The sequence below is a fragment of the Mustela putorius genome, unplaced genomic scaffold, assembly GCF_011764305.1.
Source record: "Mustela putorius furo isolate JIRA1106 unplaced genomic scaffold, ASM1176430v1.1 tig00000827_pilon_pilon_pilon, whole genome shotgun sequence".
NCBI lineage: Eukaryota > Metazoa > Chordata > Mammalia > Carnivora > Mustelidae > Mustela > Mustela putorius.
In genome coordinates, this window is record NW_025421489.1 from 838,650 (window position 1) to 865,144 (window position 26,495).

The window sequence follows — 26,495 nt, forward strand, 5'->3', positions numbered from 1 at the left end:
ATGTGTGCTGTAGGGCAGCAAAGAGAAACAGCGAGAGAAACTTGACCTTGAATGGAAGAGACCTAAAAAAATCAATAATAAGTGTATTTGATTGATGGATTGATTATAAGCTCTACACCAGCATAGGACTTGCCCTCATACCTTGAGATCAAGAGTTGCACACCCTACCAACCAAGCCAGCCAGCCGCCCAATATTAAACTTATTCAACAGTTTAAAAAGCAGAGCCATTGAGGGCTGCTGACAGCCCCGCGTGCTCTGTTGGGTCCTGTGGACGTCATTGGATGACCAGGCAACATTTTTGCTGATGATCACCGTGATTTACTGAGTACACGTGTTATATTCTTTATGCTTAGCGTCTAATATGTTTTGACAAAATTTTCATTAAAAAAATCCCCCTAAAATATTCATGCTTGAAGGAGTTAAGGGTTATTTACCGTTGAGATTAGGAAGGATTTCAGTTGGGGGAGAAGAAAGAGTGTGCACACGCAGACAGCAGGGAATAGCACAAAGGCCCAGAGGTACCAGTGGGGGTGGGATTGTGTAGAAGGACAGGCACAAACAGAGCAGGAGGCTTTGTTTTCTGGAATAGACCTCATCTTCACATCCAAACACACGCAAGGACAGCATTCTTTTTGGGGAAAAAACATGCATTCTCTTTACTAATTGTATTACTAATGCCTATAGTCAAAACACAAAGCAGCAATGGAAGGCTGCAAAGACTAACACAAAAATGCATAGATTCACTGTCTTTCTTCCGCGTTTCATAAGTTAGAACGTATGCAAGCATTTATTTATTGAAGTGGGTTTTCAATTAGTTACACCAAGAGAAGGCACTTGCAGGGACTATGCCATGTAAATCATTTACTAATGCCCTATTTCAGGATGATATATGGGGAACATGTCGCCACAGAGGAGACAGTGGGAATCCCGTGTTTGGAGCCTAACAGTTTAACTGAGCAGCCTTTAGTGAGGTTAGAGCCTTCATATTTATGAAAGTGTTGTGGTTCCCGACATTTGAACCAATTCAAGGCTTAAAGAAATAGAGAAAAATCCTTGATCCTTTCTAGGGTATCATTAGTTGCTTTTCTGATAAATTGGGTGCCTGTATTATTTTTTTACTAAAATAATTTAAATTTTTAGAAAAAGCATATTATGCTGTATTTGCAGTTTAAAATGCTAAAAATATGCTAAAACGTGTGTTTTTCAGGTGCAGTAGTGCTGCGTGTTGCAAAATCATGGTTTAGAATTGGATCATTAGAAATTTTGGCTCATTATGGTGAACTGGATTTACTAAGGTTAGAAAATGATATTTTTTTAAATGATAGAAGACAATTAAAAAATGCTTGTATATGTGCTGTGAAGTTAACATATTTTTGGTCTTCTTATAAGTTAAAATCAAATATTTCAATTAATAAATATTTTTAACACTTACTACATGTGGGTTTTCTAGGAGGCCAAAAGAAGTGGGAGACCCAGTAGACCCTTTGCTCAAGGAATTTTTAATCTGGTATGCAGCCCAGTTGTAGCTGAGGGCCTGGTGCCATTCAGAGCCCTGGGTAGAAGTGATTCAACTTCCCCCAGATCCACAGTCTTCAGAGATAAAAGATCTCCTTTCAACTTCTGGGTTCCCAGAGCGTGTCTTCACTCTCGTGTCTCTTCCCCAGACTGCGGTTTTGACACCTGTGAGATGCCTATTTTGCTCTGGGTTGACCCACTGCTGAAACTCAGCCCCTTCAAAAGGACAAAAGCAAGCAAACAAACAGGCAAATGTACATAGAGCATTTAAGAACAGAATGTGTCTCACTGAAGTTTTTCTGCAAGGAGCACAGAGGATGATGGCTTCAAAAGAGCAAAAGCAACGGATTCTTGCCCTTGTATCACACAGTACAGCTTCCAGTATTTTGTGATGTCTTAGTGCCTGCGGCGTCTCTACTTACACAATTCCGTCTTCCTCAGGCTGATTTTTTTTTTTTTAAGATTTTATTTATTTATTTGACAGACAGATATCACAAGTAGGCAGAGAGGCAGGCAGAGAGAGAGAGGAGGAAGCAGGCTCCCCGCTGAGCAGAGAGCCCGATGCGGGGCTTGATCCCAGGACCCTGGGATCATGACCTGAGCTGAAGGCAGAGGCCTTAACCCACTGAGCCATTGAGGTGCCCTCCTCAGACTAATTTAACAAGATGTGTCTTCAGACAGAAACATTTCCTTCTTTAAGAGGAATTCTGCTTCCTTTTGTTAAGATAACACAGTTGGAAAAAGTTCTAAAAAGTCACATAGATTCTCTTAGGCAAACTTGAGTCCTTTGGGATGTGGATCCTGTGCTGTAGGTGTTAGGGCAGGAAGTCCCGATGCCTGGGCCGTGAAGGATTCGGGGAGAGAAGCCCCGAGGAAAATGAGGAAGCAGAGTAGAGAAGTCATCACACTGGCCAGAGCCGTCTCCGAGTCTCTTACTTAGCAAATGTTCACTGAGCTCCTGGTCATCTCACTTGTTGAGAAGAGTTGTCTGCACTCACTGGGCATTATTTCTAACTTCCCAAATGGGAAGTTTTTTGGTCCCTTCTGCTTGGATTCACGCTGTCACTGAAATTGTCCCATCTGGTGGTAGCACTTCCATAATAGTTCACTTATTTCTCTGACATTTGATGTAGATTAGTGACCGCCGCCTCCTAAAAATCTATCGGCTCATGTAACCACATATATATCCCTTTTAGTTTCCCAAATGCTTGCAACAATTCTTGACATACAAGTACTTATTCACATGATTAAATTATTAAATGATTATAAAAATAGATATATACACAAACTCTAATCCATTCCTTTTGTTTTGACTGGCTTTTAATAATTCCCTAGTCACATCTACAACCCCCAGTCTTTTTTATGGCTTCTTTCTTATCCAATACATTCAACACTATAGTTAGTTGATGAGTCAGTTAAATAGGGAATAAAAAATATGATACACAGACAACTTAAATAACTTCAAACACTGGACAGCCTTTTGCCATCCCCCATTTGTGAAGCCTTATGTGACCTTGCAGACATAAATAATTGTTCCCTGCTCTGTTATCTGTGCAACATTTATAGTCTGTTATTGGATGTGTTACACTGTAATGTGATTATTTCTTAAAGAAACTTTTTTTTTCTTTAAAGATTTTATTTATTTATTTGAAATAGAAAGAGAGAGATCACAAGTAGGCAGAGAGGCAGGCAGAGAGAGGGAGAAGCAGACTCCCCGCTGAGCAGAGAGCCCGATGCAGGCCTTGATCCCAGGACCCTGAGATCATGACCTGAGCCGAAGGCAGAGGCTTAACCCACTGAGCCACCCAGGTGCCCTGTAATGTCATTATTTCTTCGTGTGTTCTTCTCCCTGATGGGCTCTGTGTGCTTTGAGGTTTGGGTCCTCTGGATCTGGGTCTTGGCATCCTTTCTCCCAGTACGTGCACCTGGGGGGGCATACAGTAGGTGTGCATTTATAATACACATGGCGGAATCTAATACTGTCTTAGAAACTCATTTCCCGTTTTGACTGGTATTGAGGAAGTATTTCTCTATGGCTGGTTTTTTTAGAGTAAAATCTTATTTTAATTCTTAAAATTTGAAGCTTGAATCTAATGGCTTCCTGGATGTCAAGGGTGTATTTAGATAATTTGATATGGGGGAATGCTGATGCTTTCTCCTTCTTTTCTCTAGGACGTTACTAGACTTCATCATACAGGAGCATTTCCCCTCAGTAAAGGCCACAGAATCTAACAGATATGTGGTAAGTTTGTAAAGAGAAAGGTCAATGATCGGTTTTCTCTCCTGGCCCGCCAACATCAACGGTTACAACTTAGAACTTGACTGGGTAGGTAGGAAAGGAAATGGAGTGCACTTTGAACATTTTGTTAGGTGAGGGGAAGGTGAACCACTTCATAAACAGACACAGATAAGAAAGTTGTTTTGTTTGAAAGGTATCCAGAGAAAAAGAACAGGTGCTACTACCTCCTGACTCTGGACGTGATGTTTTGCACATGTTTTGTAACTTGATCTTACGTAGTAAATACAGATATTTCTGTAGTAGTAGTGGTTCTAAAATAAACACAATACATAACAGGAAAATGTGATTTTCTATTCTTGTGGAAATGATTTGGTCTTCATAACCCTCCTTATTCTCTTAGCAGCCACAGCGAAGGAAATTCCATTATTTTTCTTTGTGATTCATTTCAAAGTTTAAGAACTTACTTTGCTTATATTTAACTCCCTTGTGCTGAATTCTAATGCTTTTCCTGTTCTTATTGGACATGGAGAAGGCCTAGTAATAATACTATGTCTGGGCCTTTATATATTATTTCTCAGTGACTAATTCCACGTTCTTCCATTTTTTTCTTACATTTGTTAATTTCCATTCCTTTTTCATCTTTTGAGATCCTGAATTCTTTCCATGTTCTCCTCATGACTTAGCAGAAGATCCTAAAAATTTCTGAATTTTATTTTAGGAGTTTTTCTCTATTGTGGTATCAAAGACGGCACAACTCATTGCCTTGTGGATGTCTGTTGGTTTTGCTCATGGTAAGTCATCTACTGATGTTTCTCATCTACTGATGAGAAAGTAGAGTTAATTTGTTGAAGCAGAACACTCCATTTTTGTGTACTTCAAAACATTCCTGCTGATGAGCTTAACATTTATGACGTATGAATTTGTTTTTAGCAACAGAGAAGCAATTTTCTTGTGTTTAAAATGGTTTTGAATGGAACGGTATGCACAAGATAGAACAAGCATCCTCAATTCAAGGAGGATGTTATTACCTGTAAGACTTTCTTTTTTGTTAAAAAAAGATTTTATTTATTTAACTATCTTAAATAAATTATTTAAATATTTAATTAAAATAGTTTATTAATAAAACAATAATAAAATTATTTATTTAAAATGAATATTTAAATTAATAAATATATTTATAAATATTATATTACTGTATTTATAATTTATATTTATATTTACATATAATATAAATATATTTATATTGTATTTATAATTTATATCTATAATTTATAATATATTTATAAATATTAAATTTATAAAAAATAAATATTTATTTATTTTTAAAGATTTTACGTATCTATCCGACAGAGATCACAAGTAGGCAGAGAGGCAGGCAGAGAGAGAGGAGGAAGCAGGCTCCCCACTAAGCAGAGAGCCCAATGTGGGGCTCGATCCCAGAACCCTGGGATCATGACCTGAGCCAAAGGCAGAGGCTTGACCCACTGAGCCACCCAGGCGCCCCTTATTTATTTATTTTAGAGAGAGAGCGCACAAACAGGCAGAAGGGGAGGGGCAGAGGAGGAGGGAGCGGGACAAGCAGACTCCACGCTGAGTGCAGAGCCTGACCCTGGAAGCTGGACTTGATTTCACAATCCCAAAGATCGAGACCTGACTCAAAAGCAAGAGTTGGATGCTTAACCAACTGAACCACCCAGGTGCCCCAGCCTTAAACGTTTTCAACCACATGGATACATGATATATTTTGGTCGCTTTAAAACTGTTTTTTTTTTAAATCTCAATTATTAAAGCACTGCATGCTTATGGTAAAGAATGCTAAGTATAGGGCGCCTGGGTGGCTCAGTCGGTTAAGTGGCTGCCTTAGGCTCAGGTTATGATCGCAGGGTCCTGGGATCAAGTCCTTGTCTGGCTCCCTGCTCGGTGGGGAGCCTGCTTCTACCTTTGCCCCTTCCCCTGGTCATGCTTTCTCTCTCTCTCTGACTCACTCTCTCTCTCGAAGAAATTTTAAAAATCTTTAAAAAAAGGAATTGAAAGTATTCAGAAGTGAGTGTAAATTCCATTCTCCAGGGTAATCATTATTAACCATTTTATATCAATATCTTTGGGCTCTTTTAGGATGATACTCATACACCTCCTGTAAAAAACAGGGCTGGCTTGTGTGTTTGAAACCATTTAGCGTGTGTTGCATAGGAAGGAATATCTGCTTGAACTAAGAATAACTGAAAAACAAATCATGTAGTTCTGATGTCTCTAGATGAATACCTAAAGGGAATCCCACAGTGAAAAAATTCTTGAAATCCACTTAGCTGATCACACACATACTCTGTGTATCTCTCTTGGAGTGGGTTGGGGTAGGGAGAACAGGGTAGGTGTTTCAGAGTTTTTGCTGTTAGGAACCATGGCACAGTGACTACCTTGCAACTGTATCTTCATATTCCTGAAGGCAACTTTTGAGGACAGACCCCTAACATGGGATGGCTGGGTTAGAGAGTCTGTACATTTAACAATTTAGATAAACAGGGCCATCTTGCTCTGAAAAACACTGAAACCTGATAGTGGACACAGTTGCCAAATATCCTGTATTAGGCTGGCGTATCCATTCCCCGGCTTCCTCCTACGCCACACTCTGGCCACCAGGCCTAGCCCCCTTGCTCGGGAGGGCACACTCCCTCCTCCTTCTGCTAGGGTCTGCAGCTGAGGACTGTAATGGGGGTGCACATCCATATTTTACCCTTTTCCCATCCTTTGGAAATAAATTCATCTTATTCCTTTACTAGTTTCACTTCCATTCTGAGTAACGTATATATTTTTAAACAAATGCAAGAAATTGAGGATAAGTAAGAAGTTGTATTTCTTTCTTTTTTTTTTTTAAAGATTTTATTTATTCATTTGACAGAGAGAGATCACAAGCAGATGGAGAGGCAGGCAGAGAGAGAGAGGGAAGCAGGCTCCCCGCCAAGCGGAGAGCCCAATGCGGGACTCGATCCCAGGACCCTGAGATCATGACCTGAGCCGAAGGCAGCGGCTTAACCCACTGAGCCACCCAGGCGCCCAGAAGTTGTATTTCTTGGGGGGCTTTTGTTCTGTAGTATTTGAAATCTTTATGGGGTGAGGTATAAAACAAAAGGGTAAATTTAGTTAAAAGATGTAGTTTTAATATATATTAGGTATTTGATATCACCAGTTAAACTTTCAATTGATAACTCAATTTTATTTCACTTCCAAAACAAATGCATTTCCATTTTCCTATTCTTGATAATTTCATACATTTAAAAATGCTTTATTATTTTATTACCGTGTTTTTGGAATCTTTTTGTTGTGGTTTCAGGTGTTTGTAATACTGATAACTTCAGTTTGTTATCCATTACAATCGACTACGGCCCATTTGGTTTTATGGAAGCCTATAACCCAGGTATGTGTGATTAATATGTAAATATGTATGCGTATATACACATATATCTTATTTCACCAAAAAATGATTACAGGTTTATTTTAGATAAGTTGTTATAGCTAATACAGAGTTGAGGTAGTAGAAAGAATTGGGTTCATTCATAAAATGGTCACTTTATGTAGTACTGAATGTTCCGGGTGCTATAGGAAACAAAAAATGAGCCTTTTGCGGTCTCTGCCCTTAAGGAATTAAATATTAGAGAAGATGACAGGGACGCAGTAGGGAACCTGTGTGAGACAGATGCAGGTTTGACTTCTGGCGTCTGAGCCACGGTGGCCCGGTGCCCTTCCCTGGACAAGTTACTTAACTTCTCACGTTACCAACCTATAAAATGGAGGCCATAGTAACGCAGTCCTTGCAAGGAGCGAGCCAAGCAGGCTTTGTGGACGGTGTGATACTTGAGGTGGGGTTTGAAGGACATTTATGATCACCTGAAAAAAAAAATATATATATATATATATATTTTAAGATTTCACTTGAGTGCAAGAGAGAGCAAGCATGAGCAAGGGAAGGAACAGAAGGAGTAGGAAAGAGAGAAGCAGATTCCTCACTGACCAGGGAGCTGGATTCAGGACTCGATCCCAGGACCCTGGGATCTTGACCTGAGCTGAAGGCAGATGCGTAAGAGACTGAGCCACCCAGGCGCCCCTGATCACCCGAAAATTCTTACATAGTAGAAATACATTCCTCTATTAGGCAAATATTCATATTTTAAAAGAATTTCATATGTATGGATAGTGTTTATGTTAATTTTTAGTTAAATGTTTAACCTCAGAAAGATTTAATAAATGTAAACATATCTAATGAATATAAATTTATTAAGCTTAAATATAAACTTAGAAAGGGAGAGGACATTTATTACAATTATCTCCACTATAAAAGACTAGTAATGGGCGCCTGGATGGCTCAGTTGTTAAGCATCCTCCAGGGTCCTGGGATCGAGCCCCGAGTTAGGCTCCCTGCTCAGCAGGAGGCCTGCTTCTCCCTCTCCCACTCTCCCTGCTTGTGTTCTTTCACTGTCTCTCTCTAAATAAATAAATAAAATCTTTTTTTTTGTTTTTATTTTTATTTTTATTTATTTTTTTGAGATTTTATTTATTTATTTGAGAGCGAGAGAGTGAGATCGAATCAGAAGGGAGAAGGTCAGAGGGAGAAGCAGACTCCCCATGGAGCTGGGAGCCTGATCCCAGACTCAATCCTGGGACTCCAGGATCATGACCTGAGCTGAAGGCAGTCACTTAACCAACTGAGCCACCCAGGTGCCTCTAAATAAATAAAATTTTTATAAAGGCTAATATTTTTTATTTTAAACAGATTTTGTCCCAAACACATCTGATGATGAACGAAGATATAAAATAGGAAATCAGGCCAATGTTGGGATGTTTAATTTAAATAAGTTGTTGCAAGCTTTAAATCCATTACTGGATCCTAGGCAAAAGAAGCTGTGAGTAAATCCAAGATCCGCTAAGTAAACCTGTATGAAATTGCATTTGTATAATGATCACTTTTTCAAGCTAACATTTTAAAAACCATCTTAATATTTAGTCTTAACTAATGAAGCCATTTCAAACTGTATTTTTGTCTAGTACAGTTTTGACTTTTTCCCAGTTATTAGGATGAAGCATTTTCCTATTTATTGCTTTTTAGGTGTTGTGAAATTTTAGTGTATTTCTTCTTTGATCTAAGGGTTATTTATCACTGCTTTTCTTAATATCTAATAATTGGGCTCATTTTATTCATATATTTTTATATGTGTTTGGTAAAATATGCTATTTAAAGTGTGTTAAGGTTTCTTTAACGCCCCCAAATAATGAATTTTGTGCATCTGTAGTCAAAGGTTTTACTATATCAAATTGAGTGTATTGAGTGTATTATTCAAGGCCTTTAAGACTCTATTTTTTTATCTATTTGATAAATTTGATACGTTAGAGATATGTATTAAAATCTCCCACTTTAATTGTATTTTTACTAAGTAATTTTTTCTGATGGTTTTAAATTTTAATATTTTGCTATTACATTATTGGTACACACTGGTTTTTACTTATATTTCCTTAAAAAAAAAGTGCCTTTTAGCCTAACACCATGATGCCCTTTATCTTGATTTAGCCTTTTAACTCCAAACTTCAATTTATCTGATATTAATATTGCAATTCGTGCTTTCTTTTTGTTGGATTTGCCTCGAGTCTCAGTTTGTTTTTCTACCTTTGTTATTTGTCTTACAGTATGTTTCTTGTAAAAGCAAACAACACATATAGCCAGGATTTAACTTAGTGGGATGGTTTCGGTCTTAAGAGAAGTGTGTAGGCTGTTTACGTTTATTGTAACAACGTTTATTGATTTACGTTTATTGATTTATTTTATTTTATCTTATTTTATCGTATACTCTTATAAGTATACTTATACTCTGCTTTATACTTTATACTTTATAAAGTATACTTTATACTCTTATACTCTGCTTTATCTCTATTTTATGTATCAGTTCCTTGCCACCCCACTGGCTTTCCTTATCTATTTATGATTTGAGAAGCTCATTCATCACTCCCCCACCTTGATTTGGAAACTGCTGTATTCTCCACCGCCGCTGGTACTTATCTTCCTTTTCCTGCCACTTTCTCTACTGTTAGGGAAAATGAGTTTCCAAGTACTTTTCCTTCACTAAGATTCTATTGACTTATATAAGTTTTCTCCTCCCTTTCAGTGAGACTCAGAATTCTTTTACTTTTTACCTCTAAGAACCCAACATCCAGCTTTTGCTAATAAGGTAGCTTAGTATTTTGAATTTCAGACTGTTGTAGGTTTTTCTACAAAGCATAGGAAGTGTATCTCTGCCATCATAAGTCTTTGCCCTAGCGCTTCCCCTACCTGCACATGCCCACATTTCTAATCATTTCACTGCTGGCCACCGCTTTTTATTCAGGGTTTCATCTCGAAGTCTCTGTTTCGATTACTCTATTATTTCCCTTAGTGGGGTATAGAGGTGATGTATTTTCTGAATTCTTGCATAACCGTTACTATTTTTATTTTACTCAGGCAGATGACTGAGACCAGGGCACTAGATTATAGATTCACTCCTATGTAACAGAACCCCAAAATAATAGTAGTTTGAACAAGAGGGACATGGTTTTTCTCTCCCATGAAAAGCATGCAGGTTGGTTACTGAGGGCTGGTGGGGACTCTGCTGAGTCTCAGAGTCATGGCTCTCATGGCTTTGACTTTTCCATCTCTCCATCCATTCACTGCTGAAGTCCTCAGGGTCCGGGATGGGGCACCATCTGGAACACCCAACTTCTGAGTGGCAGCGTGGAGAAGAGGCAAGTCCTTTCTATCGAAGGACACATATCAGCGTTTGTTCACATCTCCTCCCCCCTTTCCCATCAGCCAGGACTTAATCATAGAGCCATCTGAGTGCAGGGACCTTCCGTTGTATCAGCCCAGCCGCCCTGGTCCAAGTTTCCCTTCCCTGTGTGGTTACGGGTTGCGTTGCAGGATCTGGAAGGCGGGAGTGAGGCAGTGGCATGGCTGCGCCCAGAAGGCCGGCCTACAGCCAGGCCCCACTGCCGCTCGCGCACACTGCTGTCCGTCCGTCTGTCCATCTGCTGGTCCACGGTGTTGGTGTGGGGAGAGAGCCAGAGAGTGCCCCGTGGTGAGGGGCACGAGCTGATGGCAGCTGGCCTGCACCGTGGAGCCTGGACCCTTGAGGGACAGACTTGGGTTTCGGTTCGGGCAGATGCTGGCTGGTCTTCACTGTCTCCGGTCTCCCATCCAATTTTCTGTCCTCTCCTCGCTGCCAGCGTTGGCCCCCAAACCAGACACAGAAACAACAGGACGATACATCCTTCTTCACCGGCTCCCACAGTCACGGAAGGTCAAATCCTTCCGAAAAACCCCTTATTCTGGCACCCATAGTGCTTCTGCTTCTCCGCCTGCAGCTACGTACCCAGCGAGGGAAATCTCTGCTTTTGCTTAACTGTTGACTTTCTTCCGGTCACTTCTTTTTGTGCTTCTGGCACTCCATTCTTGGTATGAATCCCTCTTCATTTGTCCCCAAGTCTCTTATTTTTTCTTTTCCCTTATGCTTTCCATTTCTGTGCATTTTTGTGTAGGTTTTGTGGTATTTCTTCTCCCTGGTTTCCTAGGCCACTTAATTTGAGTCTCAGGAGTAACCGTCTTCTGCCTCAATCCACCCACTGAATTCTGTAGCCTGAAATACTGTCTTGGAGTTCCAGAAGGTCTACTGAGGCACAGTTTATTCTCCTGAAAGGTCTTACTATTGTTTTCATAGTGGTGTCTGTCTCCACTAGCCGTTCCATTGAGCCAGCCGTTCTGGGGGTCTCCTGTTTCTGCTCTCTCTGGCTATGAGAGGAGAACGCTTGGGCACTGCGTCATTTTCCTTTGCCTCTCTGTTGGGGCTCTGCTCCGGTTAAGCCGTGGTACCCCTTTCACGGGCTGGCAGAGGACCTGCAGGCAAGTTTTTAGCTTTCCACTCGGCCTCTTGTAGGCTGTCTCTCTGCCCCCAGCTCTCCTCAGCAGCCAAGGCTAGCATTCTCCTACCTTCAGGGTAGAGATGTTTTAGCAGCTCTCCTGCAGCCTCGTGGAAACCAGGGAGCCCACTAATTTTTTCCAGTAACATTTAAACAGGTAGGGCCCTTGATGTCTTTGCTCTGCTCAGCCATGCTGTACCTTAAGAGTGAGGGCCTGCAGCCTTGCTCAGCCCCTCCAGGCCTGCTGCCTCCTCCAGGCCCTACCAGCTCTGAGGCCCAGGAGAGGAGCTAAATTAGAGCAGGGAAGGGCAGGCACCAAAAATTCATTTGAACCATCATCTTCCTTTGACATCTCTGGTTTAGGGTTTGGCCTTGAAGATTTTTTTTTTAAATATTTTATTTATTTATTTGACAGACAGAGATCACAAGTAGATGGAGAGGCAGGCAGAGAGAGAGAGAGGAGGAAGCAGGCTCCCTACTGAGCAGAGAGCCCGATGCGGGACTTGATCCCAGGACCCTGAGATCATGACCTGAGCCGAAGGCAGAGGCTTAACCCACTGAGCCACCCAGGCGCCCCTGGCCTTGAAGATTTTTAAAGGAAATCCCTTATCCCCCTTTGGGTGGTTCCCGTTGGGAGAGGGGCAGGGCTTCATGAGAGTACCCAGTCCTTCTCTGGCTCCACTGAATTCCTCTCTGGGGGATGAAGGGTTAATGACTAGTTTGGTGAATTTGGGAGAGGAACTTAAACCTGTGTGGCTCATCCTATTAATACCTCTCTTTTCGGAGATCTGCCCAACCAGAGAAAGCATACATTTTCTGCTTTTTTATATGAAAATTTTACAGGAGTGTGCCCAAATGGGGGGGGGGCATAGATGTAACTGTTATTCTAGTAGTTGAGAGAATAAATCTTCCTAATTTAGGTATAGTACATTAACATGCCGATTGATCCATAGACGTAAGCCATATTTTCCAGACTAGCTTTTATCAATAATAAAGCTGAACTTTTAATCTCAGAGTCTTGACTATTTTGTCATCTCTCCTTCTGAATGCAGGCTGAAGAAAAAAGGGTACATGGTTGCCTTTTTAAACAATAGAATAAATAATAAATAGACAACATTGTAGTGTTTATAATTAGTTACTCAAAATGAAGTATCTAGCATATGGGGGTGCCTGGGTGGCTGAGCGGGTTAAGCCTCTGACTTCAGCTCAGGTCCTGATTTCAGGGTCTTGGGATTGAGTCCCACATCGGGCTCTCTGCTCAGCACCCCCTTCCCTGCCTGCTGCTCTGCCTTCTTGTGTTCTCTCTTTGTCAAATAAATAAATAAAATCTTTAAAAAAGGAGAAATATCTGGCATATGTATATGAATAAGCATGAATAATAATCAAGGTATGTTAATAATTATATAGAATGTTAAGATATTTCTTGATGTAACCACTGGGCATTGAACTCCTTGAGGGCAGGGTCACATTTTAATCACTTTTGTGTCTCAGGGCACCTGGTGGCTCAGTCAGTTAAGTGTCTGCCTTCGGCTCAGGTCATGATCCTGAGGTCCTGGGGATAGAGCCCTGCATTTGGTTCCCTGCCCAGCAGGGATCCTGCTTCTCCCTCTGCCTGCCACTCCCAGTGCTTGTGCTCTCTCTCTCTCTCTGTCAAATAAATAAATAAAATCTAAAAAAAAAAAGGAAATAATTTCTGTGTCCCTAATGTATTTGCTAGAAGATAAAGCATATTTTTCATTCTCTCCCCCACCTGTCCCCCAAATCTAAAATTGGATTTCCAGTATAAGATCCTAAGCGGAAGGCAAAACATAGAGTAATTTCATTAACCCCAGGCAACAAAAAAAGATTACTACGACAAAGATAAAATTTTTATATACCACCTATGGTTTCCTTAATTAATATAACTAAAGATATATTGGTAATACATCATAGTTCAAAAGCGAAGCAATATAAAACAATATTCATTAAGCAGTCACCCTTGTCTCCATGAATTTTCTCTCCCTCTTGCCTTGTAGAGTTCATTTATTTTCTTAACAAATACTTAGGTGCTCAGTATGTGCCCGACACTGTTCTAAGTGCTAAGGGGACAGCAGGGAATCAAACAGCAGGATAGTTGGGCCCGTGCGGTGCTTGCTTCTGGGGGGAGAGAGAGTCACACAGAATAAATAAGTTCCATAGCTTATGAGAAGGAGATGAATACAATGGAGAAACACTAGCAGGAGATAGGGAATAAAGGGAGCCACGTTTGCAGTTTTAAAAGGATGGTCAGGACCTCGCTCGGGCAGAGGGCTGAAGGAGTCACAGGAGCAAACTACACAGATACCTGGGGGAAGAGTGCTCCCGGCAAGGGAACAGCCTGTGCCAAGTCCCCGAGCAGGTGTGTGGGGGAAAAATTTACGTGTGATGAGGTCAGTAAGGTAAAGACGGCAGCTTCAGAATGAGTTGAGCTTTTGTATGATTTAAAATACATGTAACGGGGCACCTGGGTGGCTCAGTGGGTTAAAGCCTCTGCCTTTGGCTCAGGTCATGATCCCAGGGTCCTGGGATCAAACCCCCGCATCGGGCTCTCTGCTCAGCAGGGAGCCTGCTTCCCCTCCTTATTTCTCTGCCTGCCTCTCTGCCTACTTGTGATGTTTGTCTGTCAAATAAATAAATAAATCTTTTTAAAAAAATTTAAGAATATTAAGAAATAGAAAATTTGTTGGGCGCCTGGGTGGCTCAGATGGTTAAGGTCTGCCTTGGGCTCAGGTCATGATCTCAGGGTCCTGGGATCCATCCCCACATCAAGCTCCACCCCCCCGACTCAGTGGGGAGTCTGCTTCTCCCTCACCCTCTGCCTCTCCCCCTGCTTGTGTTTTCTCTCTCTCAACGAATTTAAATAAAATCTTCAAAAGAAAAAAAAAACAAGAAAATCTGTTTAAAGATGAGTTTAAGGTTAAGAAGCTTTAATCTCTCAGAATGCTCATTGAATTTTACAGTGAACATTCATGCATTTCACTATATGCAAATTTTACCTCAATAAAAATAAGATTGTAAGACAAAAAAAGCTTTAATCTTCATATTTTTATGAAATATATGAATTGAAATTGATAAATGTAATTGCCGTATTTTTATTTAATATGTGGGACGTTCACGTTCTTATGAAACATAATTCAAGAGCGTTAATTTTGATCAAGTTTAACTGTCCTTCCTTTTTTCTCCCCGTAGAGCCGCTCAGATTCTTGAGGGGTATCCTGTTCTTTATTACACAAGGTTTGTCCTTTTGAGTAGAGATATTAAAGCATCCTGGTTGGTTTGAGAACAATTCTTAAAATAGGGAGATTTGAATTGAACTGACATTTCTCTTTCAGATTTAGAGACTTGTTCAAAGCCAAACTGGGGCTACTTGGAGACAGGAAGGGTGATGAGGATTTAATTGCATTTCTCTTACATGTAAGTTTGTCATTTTATCTTTTTTCCCCCGACATTTGAATTACGAATCAGCATCTTCTTGAAGACTTGAGATTGAGAAATTTAATTATTTTCATTAGCTCATGGAGAAGACAGAAGCTGATTTTACTATGACATTTCGGCAGCTCAGCGAGATTACTCAAAGCCAGTTAGAGGAGCTCAACGTTCCCCAGGTAGTCATTTGTGACATTTTGTTTTCTCTTAATTAAGTTTTCTTTAACAGATTGTATTGAGGTAGAATTTACATGCCATAAAATCCCACTGGCCTTAAGTATATAATGCAGTGATTTTTTATAATTTACAGATTTGGGCATTTATCACCGTGATTTGATTCTAGAACTGTCCGCCCATCACCCTATAAAGAAGATCCTTTGTGCCCATTTGCCATTAATCTCTGTTTCCACTCCTAGTACCCAAAGCAGGTACTTTGCACCTGCTAATTGACTTTGTGTCTCCAGGTTTTCACTTTCTAGACAGTTCCTATAAAAGGAATCATACAAAATGTGGTCTTTTGCACTTGGCTTCTTCATTAGCTGAGTTTTGTGGTTCCTCCATCTCGTGACTGTATCAGCAGTTTTTTCTCCTTGTCGCTCAGTGATACTCCACTGTGTGACTATTCCATCTTTTGCTGATCCATTTACCAGTTGATGGACATTTGGGTCATTTCCACTTCTTGGCTATTGTGAATAAATACTGCTCTGAGCATCATGTACAAGTTTTTGTGTGACCATGTGTTTTCGTTTCTCTTGGATAGACCCCAGGAGTGGAATCGTGTCTTATTAATTTTTATAAACGTCCCACCTGACATTTCCCAGCACAGCACTGACATTCTATAAATATTTGCTGAATGAATTCATGGGTGACAAAATAAAATGCAGTTGTGAATTAAGTTTTTTAAAGTAAATTATATGTTATTTAAAGGGAGGCTTTTGGATAACATAAGTACTCACGTGTAATCTCTGTAAAGACTTGGTTTATCTTAAATCATGCCATTACGTGAATTTCCGTGAATTAGAATTTTAGAGTGGAAAGTTATATAAAGAAAAGAAAAACATATTCTATTTTAGGACTACTTCTATTTAAACTAGCATGCCTTAAAAAATCTGAATATTACAAGTTATTATTAAGGAACATAAAGGAACATGAAATTAAAATAAACCACTAATATTCACATAATGAGCTGCCTATTACCACATTTTCATTTAGCAATTCTGGGCACTGAAGATGATCTCAGAGCACCAGCTTTTTCCCGCCTGGGTATCCCAGTACCTTTTGAGACTGAAGAGGTAAGGTAATCTAAGCCCTTCTGAAAAAGCATGTGACATATTTGGCAGAGGCAACCCACCAAGTTTTCCTTCAACTTTCTAACATTTCCCTTTTTTTTTCATTTTAATTTTACATATAATGTATTATTTGCCCCAAGGCCCAACATTTCCCTTTTACTCCTGGGTACTTTGCACCTGCTGAGGTGTCCGTGGCAACACCCCACCCATGAAGACAGCACTGGTCTGTTCACCTCAACTCTGATAACACTGCTTCCCCGGTGGCCCAGAGAACCCATGCCCTGAAGCCCTGAGGACAGCTCCCCAGGCTTCTAGCCAGTACCTATTCATTGTCACATCGTATACCTTTGTGAGAAGTTACTTTGTGGGTTAAGCTTAACTCAATGGGTTAAGTTTCTGCCTTCAGCTCAGGCCATGATCCCAGGGTCCTGGGATCAAGCCCTGCATTGGGCTCTCTGCTCAGCAGGGAGCCTGCTTCCCCCCCTCTCTCTGCCTGCCTCTCTGCCTACTCGTGATCTCTCTCTCTTTCAAATAAATAAATAATCTTTAAAAAAAAAAAAAAAGGAAGTTACTTTGCTTCATAAATTACAGTGAAGTAGAAGCAACAAACTTGGGAGTAAAGACATTGTAGGTCGTGGCCTCTGAAGGGAGAGATGGAGAGAAATAGCCCTTCCCAGTTTAATTGCCCCTGACGGCTATTTGTACAGATGAACATGATTAATCAAGAAAAGGAAAAAATGGAATTATTTTCAGAAAACTATTTAAAATAAAGGTATCAGACAATTTAGATTTTTTTTGACAAAACTTTTTAATTTGTAAAAATAAAAGGTTTGGGATTAGCTAAATAAACAAGGTAGTATTTTATATATTTTTTAATCAAACTCAGTATTTTCTGTCTTCCTTTCAGACACTGATTCAATGAGATTTTTTAAAAAAAGATTTGGGACACCTGGGTGGCTCAGTTGGTTGGACGACTGTCTTCGGCTCAGGTCATGATCCCGGAGTCCCGGGATCAAGTCCTGCATCTGGCTCCCAGCTCCATGGGGAGTCTGCTTCTCCCTCTGACCTTCTCCTCGCTCATACTCTCTCTCACTGTCTCTCTCTCTCAAATAAATAAATAAAATCTTTAAAAAAAAATAAAAATAAAAAAAGATTTTATTATTTGACAGAGAGAGAGTGAAAGAGGGAACACAAGCAGGAGAATAGGAGAGGGAGAAGCAGGTTCCCCACTGAGCAAGGGGCCCAGTGTGGGTTTCCATCCCCAGACTCTGGGATCACCTCCTGAGCTGAAGGCAGTTGCTTAACCAACTGAGCCACCCAGGCACCCCCAATGTGATTTTTAAATGTTTTTTTCCCCCAATATTGGTCTTGTGAAATAATTCCCATCCTTTTAAAAAGAGGATATGAGGAGACAATGGTTAATTTTGTCCTTTGTTTTATTCTTTATTAGTAACATGAATGACTCAGATTCTGAAAGAAGAAAAAGAATGACAAGTGAGTAAACCTTTTGATTTTTTTCAACTTTAATGATTATCACATAAAAGCATGTAATTACTTGAGTAACAGCTGAGGGTTGTTTTTTGGTTTGGGTTTGGGTTTTTTTTTTAATATGTTGTTTATTTATTTGAGAGAGCGAGCACAAGTAGGGGAGGGTCAGAGGGAGAAGCAGACTCCCCACTGAGCAGAGAGCTGGATGCGGGACTCGATCGAGGACTCGAGGATCATGACCTGAGCCAAAGGTCACCTAACCAACTGAGCCACCCAAGCACCCTTTTGGCCTGTTTTTAACTAGAATAATTCTAGTTGAGTATATTTTAGTTGAGTTGAAGTGTCAGCTACAAGCTTTTCTAAATGTCCTTTAACGGAGTATAACAGTTTCACTTTTAGTAAGTTTGCATGTCGATGTTAAAAATAGTATTGTCCTAAGAGATGGTAGAGAGGCAAGGTAGTTTGGGTTATGATGGGAAGAATGTGAGTTTGGGGATCTGGCAGATGAATCTCCTCTTGCCACCTTTTAGCTGTATGATCTGAAAGATACTTAACTCTTGAGTTTCAAGGCCCTTAGCTATTGTAAAATGGGGATATTTTGCGGCGTTGTTATAATGATGAAGGATGATGTATGTAAAGTTTGCTGGTACAGTGCATGGGCCATAATATGCATCCAGTAAGTGATGGCCCTAAAGAGGAATCCTCTCTATATATCGATTTCAGTTTATCATGTGACTTCACACTAGGATTGGAGAAGAACAAAAAGGAAGTTAGTTCTTTCCGCAGTGCGGATTCTAACGAGATCAAAGAAGTTCAGACAGAAGGTCCAAGGTCCTTGAGTCCTGTTGCCTTCCTTAGGACTCGTCTAGAGAGCTGGTGCGTGTCGTCAGGGTGGCTGAACCGTGGGGATGAAATAAGGATGACGCTCACATTCCACGTCACGTTACGGAATGAGATTCCTTCTTGAGCTCAGGGCATTATCATAGAAATAAAACCAAGTTTAGCTTTTCCAGGGAAGTGAGTGATCTATTTGGGGCTCAGCATGGATGTCATTGCCAGCCACCTCGTTGCCAGCCACAGGTGCAGTCACACAGAATTCTTAAGCCAGCTCAGAAGGCGGACGCTCAGCAGTTAAGAGAAAGAAGAAATCGAAAGACCCACATGTGGTGGCCATCTTGAGTATTTGGATTTGTTTGCTTATGGCACGATGGATGAGGTGGTTAATGAGGAATGTAATGAACTCAAGGCTGCAGCTGTCAGTTACTCTAGAGAAGTAGGAATGCTGAAACAGTGTGTTCTCTAGGAAGGGAGAAACGTAAATTTCTACAAAGAGCAATGGTCTGAGAAAAGTTCATAATGACAGCTCCGTTATTTTTTTAAAGGTACTTATTACTATATATTTTGATACATATAGATAGATAGATAGATATGAAAATGCAAATATGTAAGAAATTGCACAAATTCATGTAGCAGTGTGTCCAGGGATGTGGAATTGAACTGAACAGGCATGAAGAAATAAAATATCTAAGAAGAGTGTCCAGTGTAGGAAGTCTTGTTCGTGATTTCCCTTACAGAGTCTTCATTTCTCACCTCTTGACCTGAGTTTCTTTTTTTAGAGGGGCAGCATGGCCTGGCTTCTGGGGTTGGACCGGCTGTACCTGAGCTCTGGTTCAGCTCTCTATTTCCTAGATGTTATCAAGTGGGTCACTTGATTCCTTCATCCCTCTTTTTCTCTTTCTGGTGTGTATATACTTTTTTAGTGGCTTTATTGAGGTATAATTTATATAACAAAATTCATTCATTTCTAGTATACAGTGATTTTTTTTTAAACTAAATTAAAACTGTGCAATTGTGACAGTACTGTGTGTGTGTGTGTTTAAAGATTTTATTTATTTATTTGACAAAGAGAGACAGAAAGAGAGGGAACACAAGCAGGGGGAGTGGGAGAGGGAGAAGCAGGCTTCCCACTGAGCATGGAGCCGGATGTGGGGCTCGATCCCAGGATCTTGGGATCATGATCTGAGCCCGAGTCAGGTGCTTAATGACTGAACCACAGAGGTGCCAGGACAGTCCAGTTTTAAAACATTTTTATCCATTTGACCTCACTTTTGTTTCCTCATCTGTAAAACGCATTTACATCATGGATTGTTGCACAAAATCAGGGAGATTGTAGTTGGCACATAGTAAGTACTCAGTACGTATCAGCTATTACGTTAGTATAGAGTACATTCAATATCTTTGTTTAATAGACTGGAATGACTATGTTTTTTAGAAACCCAAAGACTAAAAATATATTGCTGTTGCATGTTGTTTCAAAACATTTTAAAAAATCAATAGTAGGTTAGGGGAAGATTTTTTTAAAGTATACACGCCCAACATGGGGCTTGAACTCACGAGCCTACAGTTAAGAGTTGCATGCTCTACATACTGAGCCAACCAGGGATTCCAGGGGAAGATTTGCTTTAGATTTTTTTTTTTGTAAATGCTCCAAGTTACAAGCAAAGGGAACATCAAAGAGGAGTGTTTTAGTCTTAGATTTAAAAAAAAAAACTCAACTCTATAAACTTTATTATTTTTAAGCCTCCAAATAACTCTATGATCATAAACCACCAAAGGGCATTGATCACTTCTCTTCTGTGTCACATAGTGCCCACCCAGCACAAGATCACAGTAAAATTTTGTTTCATAAATGCTTTTTATTCCTGTCATTACTGTGCCCTGAGAATAGCCATTGTGGCTCCCGCATTATATGACTGGGCTTATATTGCTGGGGGGAGGTTTTAAAAAGCTCTAAAACAGCCGCATCTGCAAAAAAACCCAACTTGGTTGTGAGTCTGAAAATGCATCTGCATAATTCTGCTTTCTTTGTGCCTAGCTGTGAATGTGTGGCACATGCTCAGGAGAACTTTGCTTATCCTGAGGACAGGTGTTTTAGCACTCCAGGCCAACTATGTTGAAATCCTGGGTGTGCGCCTCATTGGAAAATACAACCCCAGGCCTAGTTCGCAGACTTCCCCATCTGTCATCTGGCAAAGGGCATGCTCACAGAGAATGAATTGGCCAAGACTGGGATTGGCTGTGCACAAACTTATCTTTGGGAAAAGAACACACAGAGAATGCTTGTATGATTGCAAGTCTGAGACATTTCCTTTGTGTGCTAAGGACTCTCGATAGAAATTAAGCAAGATCATTTGGGAATCAAGGTGAAAGTGCTCTCTGTTAAGGGGGTAGTATAAATTTAAACTGTGACCTCAAGTAGATATTTCAGACCTGACCTTTTGTAGATAATAGAATAAAAGAAAAATTTCCTTCTTAATTCTTCTTCCTGGACATTAAAAAAAAAGAGGGAAACAGAAGGAACAATGGAAGATGCTGTATTTATAATAATTTTTCTCTTCAAGTATTTTAATAACTATTTAATAGTTAGAGTAAGATTTATTTTTATTGAGTTAGATAAAGGATAAATAGAACTACCATTTTCCAGTTGCATTGCCAGCCTATTAGAGATTAGTTGTGTTTAATAATTTGAAGAGTTTAGTGTTTTATGATCATCGAGTCTGTTGACTTTCTGATATGTTAATTTTTTCCAATTGGATGGTAGCAATGACATGCTTTATTTATATTATGATGTAGTCAGTAAATCATAGTTTTAAATCTCTTCCAGCACTAAATTTGCTTCTTCAGAAAAATATACTCAGCCCCTATTACATGCCCCCCGTTTTGTACAGTCACATTGTTCAAAGCTAAAACTACAAAGAGAATTTGGGACACCCCAGTGGATCAGGGAATACCGCATTACATGGAACTCTGGCAGGGCTTGTGTGTGGACATAATCCTCATAACCCACTGCTTAAAATTAAAAGTTGAGAAAGTTCCCAAGTAGGTAAAAATGTACAGAATCCGGGGCGCCTGGGTGGGTCAGTGGGTTAAAGCCTCTGCCTTCGGCTCAGGTCATGATCTCAGGGTCCTGGGATCAAGCCCCGTGTCGGGATCTCTGCTCAGCGGGGAGCCTGCTTCCTCCTCTCTCTCTCTGCCTGCCTCTCTGCCTACTTGTGATATCTGTCAAATAAATAAATAAAATATTTTTAAAAAAACATTAAAAAATAAAAAGTAAAAAAAAGTACAGAATCCAATAACTCCTCAAAGAATCTTAACAGATCTACAATTTTCTGATTTCCAAGTAGTTTGTATATTTATTTACATATATATACAAATGCATATTTATATATTTATAACTTGGTCCAAAGCACTTCTGTTTTGTAGCTGAGATCTCCAGTATGTTTTAACAATATTTCATTGCTAGGTTTCTATGAAATGCCTGTCTATGAAATACCCTATGAAATTCCTAGGTTTCTATGAAAGTTTTGGTCAAACTTTTCATTGGAAGACTCCACTCTCCCTCTGCCTATGCTAAGCATTTCCACAATTCCCTTTGCATGTTGGTTTCCTTTTTGTTTGTATGTATTTTCTGTGTATATGTGTTTTATTTTAAACAAGTACTGTATGAATTCTTTAAAATTTGAAAAATGCAAATTGATAGACCAAAAAAAAAAAAAATCCCATTTTCCCATAGTTATTATTTACTTTTTGATACATTTACTTCTAGTCTCTCTTTTTCTGTGAGTGTTCATTAGGAAAAAAATGTAGTAGTAATCAAACAATGGTATAATTTAGGTCTTTCTTTCTTTTGCTAAAAAGTAAACAAGGCATTTTCTCCTGCTTTTATAATGTAACATTTTTAACGGCTGCACAATATTTCTTAGAAAGTGTATGCAGTGTTTTACTTAACTATTCCCCTACTAAGTATTTAAATTGTTTCTAGTTTTCCTTAATATAAATAATAACTTTAATTTTAATTTTTTATGGGGCGCCTGGGTGGCTCAGTGGGTTAACCCTCTGCCTTTGGCTCAGGTCATGGTCTCAGGGTCCTGGGATCGAGCCCCACATGGGGCTCTCTGCTCAACAGGGAGCCTGCTTCCCCCTCTCTCTCTGTGCCTGCCTCTCTGCCTACTTGTGATCTCTCTCTCTGTGTCAAATGAATAAATGAAATATTTTTTAAAAATAATAATTTTAATTTTTTAAAAAGATTTTTTATTTATTCGACAGACAGAGATCACAAGTAGGCAGAGAGGCAGGCAGAGAGAGAGAGAGAGAGGAAGAAGCAGGCTTCCCGCTAAGCAGAGAGCCCAATGTGGGGCTCGATCCCAGGACTCTGGGATCATGACCTGAGCTGAAGGCAGAAGCTTTAACCCACGGAGCCACCCAGGTGCCCCTAAATAATAACTTTTTATGTTTAAATCTGTTTTCAGAGACTATGCTCCTACAGAATCACTGGGTCACAGGGCACTTCTTATGATATCATTAAATTATACGTCATATCTTAGAAGATCGTTAAAATCAAGTTGAAAGAATTTGTGTATTTCCTCCATTCAAGTAGCTCAGCAAACTTGAGAATCACAAAATGATGATTCCTGGAGTCCACTCAATTTCTTTTGTGCTAGTGGGGAGAAGTATCCCTCCTCTCCACTCAGTGGATAAAATATTTTCAAAAAGGCTCATCTCAACTAAAGATACAGTTTCTGGAATTTTTCTAAATGTGCCATTATTATAATTCCTTTAAAATGACAAAATGCATGTTTACTCTCAAAAATACAAATTTATAAAGAGTTTTTCCTGCATGTAACCTTTCATGTTTGCTTTTGGCAGCATTAATATTAAGCAGTCCTACTAAGTCAGATCTGAATTCTGAGCTTAAAGATGTTAAAAGCAGCTCCTTCTCTTCCCCAACCTCCACCTAGGCGAAAAGGCCTAATTCAGATGCCTTGACTACTTTCTCCGTGCTTTAGGAAGTGCTTAGGGAACTGAACATGGTGAAGAAACCAAAGTAATGATGAAACACTGAAGAGAAAAACCAAACACAGTATTGCTCGTAATGTTCCAAAAAGTGTTTTCTAAACCATAGCAGCGTACATTGTTATAAACAATAAAAATGGACTGATGCCAATCATTTCGTCTCATTTGTACCTTCCAGCACCGTTCTTAAAGCTTATCTAATTTGTGTCATAATTTCATATGGCCTGTGTGGACTTAGTAATTTATTGTTCCAAAACATGCTTTTCCCCCTGAAGCTGTTAATCCTAGATATGTACTGAAGAACTGGATGGCAGAGTCCGCAGTGAGAAAAGCAGAAAGGAATGATTTTTCAGAGGTAAGATGTTTGAGTCTTCTGGCTTTATTTTTATTAATTTAAATGTATTGTATTTTAAGCACACTTATGTTGTTTGTAGCATGTAGACATGCTAAACCAGACCATTGCCAGTACCAACTTCCCAGAATTCTCGCTGCCTGGTCTCCCTTTTTTTGTTTTTCAGTGAATCTTCTTTTCTCATATTTTCTAATTTATTTTTTAATGGATTTAAAATTTTAGAGATTCAGTTTATCCTATATCTGTATTATTCAAATTTCTGAGGGTCTGATTCTGCTATTTATTGGTTATGTTTTGGACTTGTGGATTTCAATCTCTGAGATCCAGTGAAACCTGATTTTGTCAAAGATTTTATTCATTTATTTGAGAGGGAGGGCATGAGTGGGATATGGGGCAAAGGGAGACGCGAACTCCTTACCACGCAGGGAGCCTGATGTGGGGCTTGATCCTGAGACCTTGGGATCATGACCTGAGCAGAAGGCAGATGCTTAACCGACTGAGCCACCCAGATGCCCCAGTGAAGCCTGATTTAAGGGTGCATCTCTCCAGAGGGAATTAGCTTTTTGCTTATAGTCCATGGCACTAGCCACGTGGGTCCACTAATCCTGACATCAGTGAAGATGGGATGAACGAAATCTACATGAATCTGCCTGGATGAATCCCACATATAATGTTTGGCAAGACAAGACAGTGGCAAAGGCATGTGACAAGCACCCCTTAAATACAGTGCAAAACATGCAAAACTGTACACCACATGGGGATGCATGCATATATAATAAAAGTAACAACATGAATAAAGATGATAAACATCATCTTCAGACAGTGGTTACTTCGAGGTGAGGAAGCGATCTGAGTTAGGGAAGGAGACTCACTCTGGGCTCTAATGCTATTGGAAGTATTTGATTTCTGAAGCTGGCTGGAGGGTACATGGAGGTTCATGTATTGTCCTGCAGACCTTCTTGTATGCTTCAAATACTTCATAATCAATTATTGAAAATGTAGTGCACATAATGCATGTTTTAGAAGAGGACTGGCCTTGGAACTCATGCTGTCACTGTCGTGTACTGGAGTAGATGTTATCGATGCTCATGGCTCTCTTTCTGACCCTGGTCCCACCTCAGAATCATTCCCGCCACAGCATGTATGTGGTCACAACCAAGTGATCAGAGTTAGCATGAAAGAGAAACTATATTTGCTTTTTTTTTTCTTTTAAAGATTTATCTATTTTAGAGAGAGTGCGGGAGAGCATGTGTGAGTGGGGGAAGGGGCAGAGGGAGAGAGAGAGAATCTCAAGCAGACTCCCCACGGAGCACGGAGCCAGATGCAGGGCTCGATCTCATGACCCTGAGATCATGACGTGAGAGGAAACCAAGAGGTGGACATTTAACCGACTGAGCCACCTGGGCGCCCCTGGTTTTCTCTATTTCTCATTTGGGACTTGCATTAACTTTTTATTTTGGTAGTTTCATTAGCCTGACAAATCCAGGTTTTCACTTTAGAAAACAGAACATTTTAAAATGCAATCTTTCTATGGTATTAAAGAGAAAGGGAAGGGGAGGGGAGGGCTCCGTGTTTATCGTTAAGTCAGCCTAAGCTGAGAAGAGGAAACATTATTTCATTAGCTGTCCCTTGGCTTCTTTTCCCTTCCTTCCCTATCTTTTGTTCCTTGTTGTCTTCCCTTCCCCCAGATTATATCTGAGTAAGGGTGCACTGCCCACCGTGGGCGCAGAGAGGTCTTCATTGGTTCAAGTGAACATGCAGATTCACAAGACTAACACTGGCTGCTCTCGGCTCTCGGCCCCACCCAACTCAGACGGAGGACGGACAGGCTGACCAGCAGGGAAGCATCAGGCTCCCCATTCGCAGGAGGCCTGGGGCTGACCCAGGCCAGCAGCCCTGCGCAGCAGCGAGGCTCAGGTGTGCAGAGACGAGGCCCACCCTGGGAAGATGCAGGGGCAGCCCTGGCTTAAAACCTTCCTGTTCCATAGACACCCGTATCTCTTGTCACAGCTCCATAGGCATCGTTTCCAGTGTCCCCACAAGAGATCTGCCTTGTACCAAGTCACCACACTAAACAAAGCCTGAAGCATTCTGGCAGGTGTTTACAGACCTCCCATCCAGAAGCTGCTTGTTGGTCCTAAGCAATGCTATATGGTAATATATGCAGTTGTCATAGTGTCTTATCGAGTGACGAGGGGAACAGACCTAGGAAGTTAATTAGTGGTTTAATTCTCATGCAGGGAAGGAAAAAGATTTTTTTAAACTTTTGTACAGGGAACCCTTTACACATATAACTTGTATTTACCTGCTTGTATCAAACATTTCTTGAGAATCTATGTGAGGTGCTATGAAGAAGTATAGAAAAATGCATTCAGGGAGATT

At 40.2% G+C, this 26,495-nt stretch overlaps 1 protein-coding gene across 5 annotated transcripts in view; it reads left to right on the plus strand.

Annotated features, from left to right (window-relative positions):
* LOC101691422 (protein adenylyltransferase SelO) overlaps positions 1–26,495 on the plus strand; it is a 56,116-nt gene that overhangs the window by 12,177 nt on the left and 17,444 nt on the right. For 3 of the 5 annotated variants that reach the window (XM_013058943.2, XM_013058944.2, XM_013058945.2), the window contains exons 8-18: positions 1,209–1,296; positions 3,689–3,758; positions 4,474–4,546; positions 7,084–7,167; positions 8,521–8,650; positions 14,895–14,939; positions 15,038–15,119; positions 15,218–15,310; positions 16,344–16,423; positions 17,871–17,914; positions 24,037–24,116. In XM_013058943.2, the coding sequence (XP_012914397.1) occupies positions 1,209–1,296; positions 3,689–3,758; positions 4,474–4,546; positions 7,084–7,167; positions 8,521–8,650; positions 14,895–14,939; positions 15,038–15,119; positions 15,218–15,310; positions 16,344–16,423; positions 17,871–17,914; positions 24,037–24,116 (869 nt within the window). Of the gene's footprint in view, positions 1–1,208; positions 1,297–3,688; positions 3,759–4,473; positions 4,547–7,083; positions 7,168–8,520; positions 8,651–14,894; positions 14,940–15,037; positions 15,120–15,217; positions 15,311–16,343; positions 16,424–17,870; positions 17,915–24,036; positions 24,117–25,801; positions 26,268–26,495 lie in introns of all 5 variants that reach the window. The other 2 variants (XM_045084959.1, XM_045084958.1) reach the window with 2 other exon arrangements.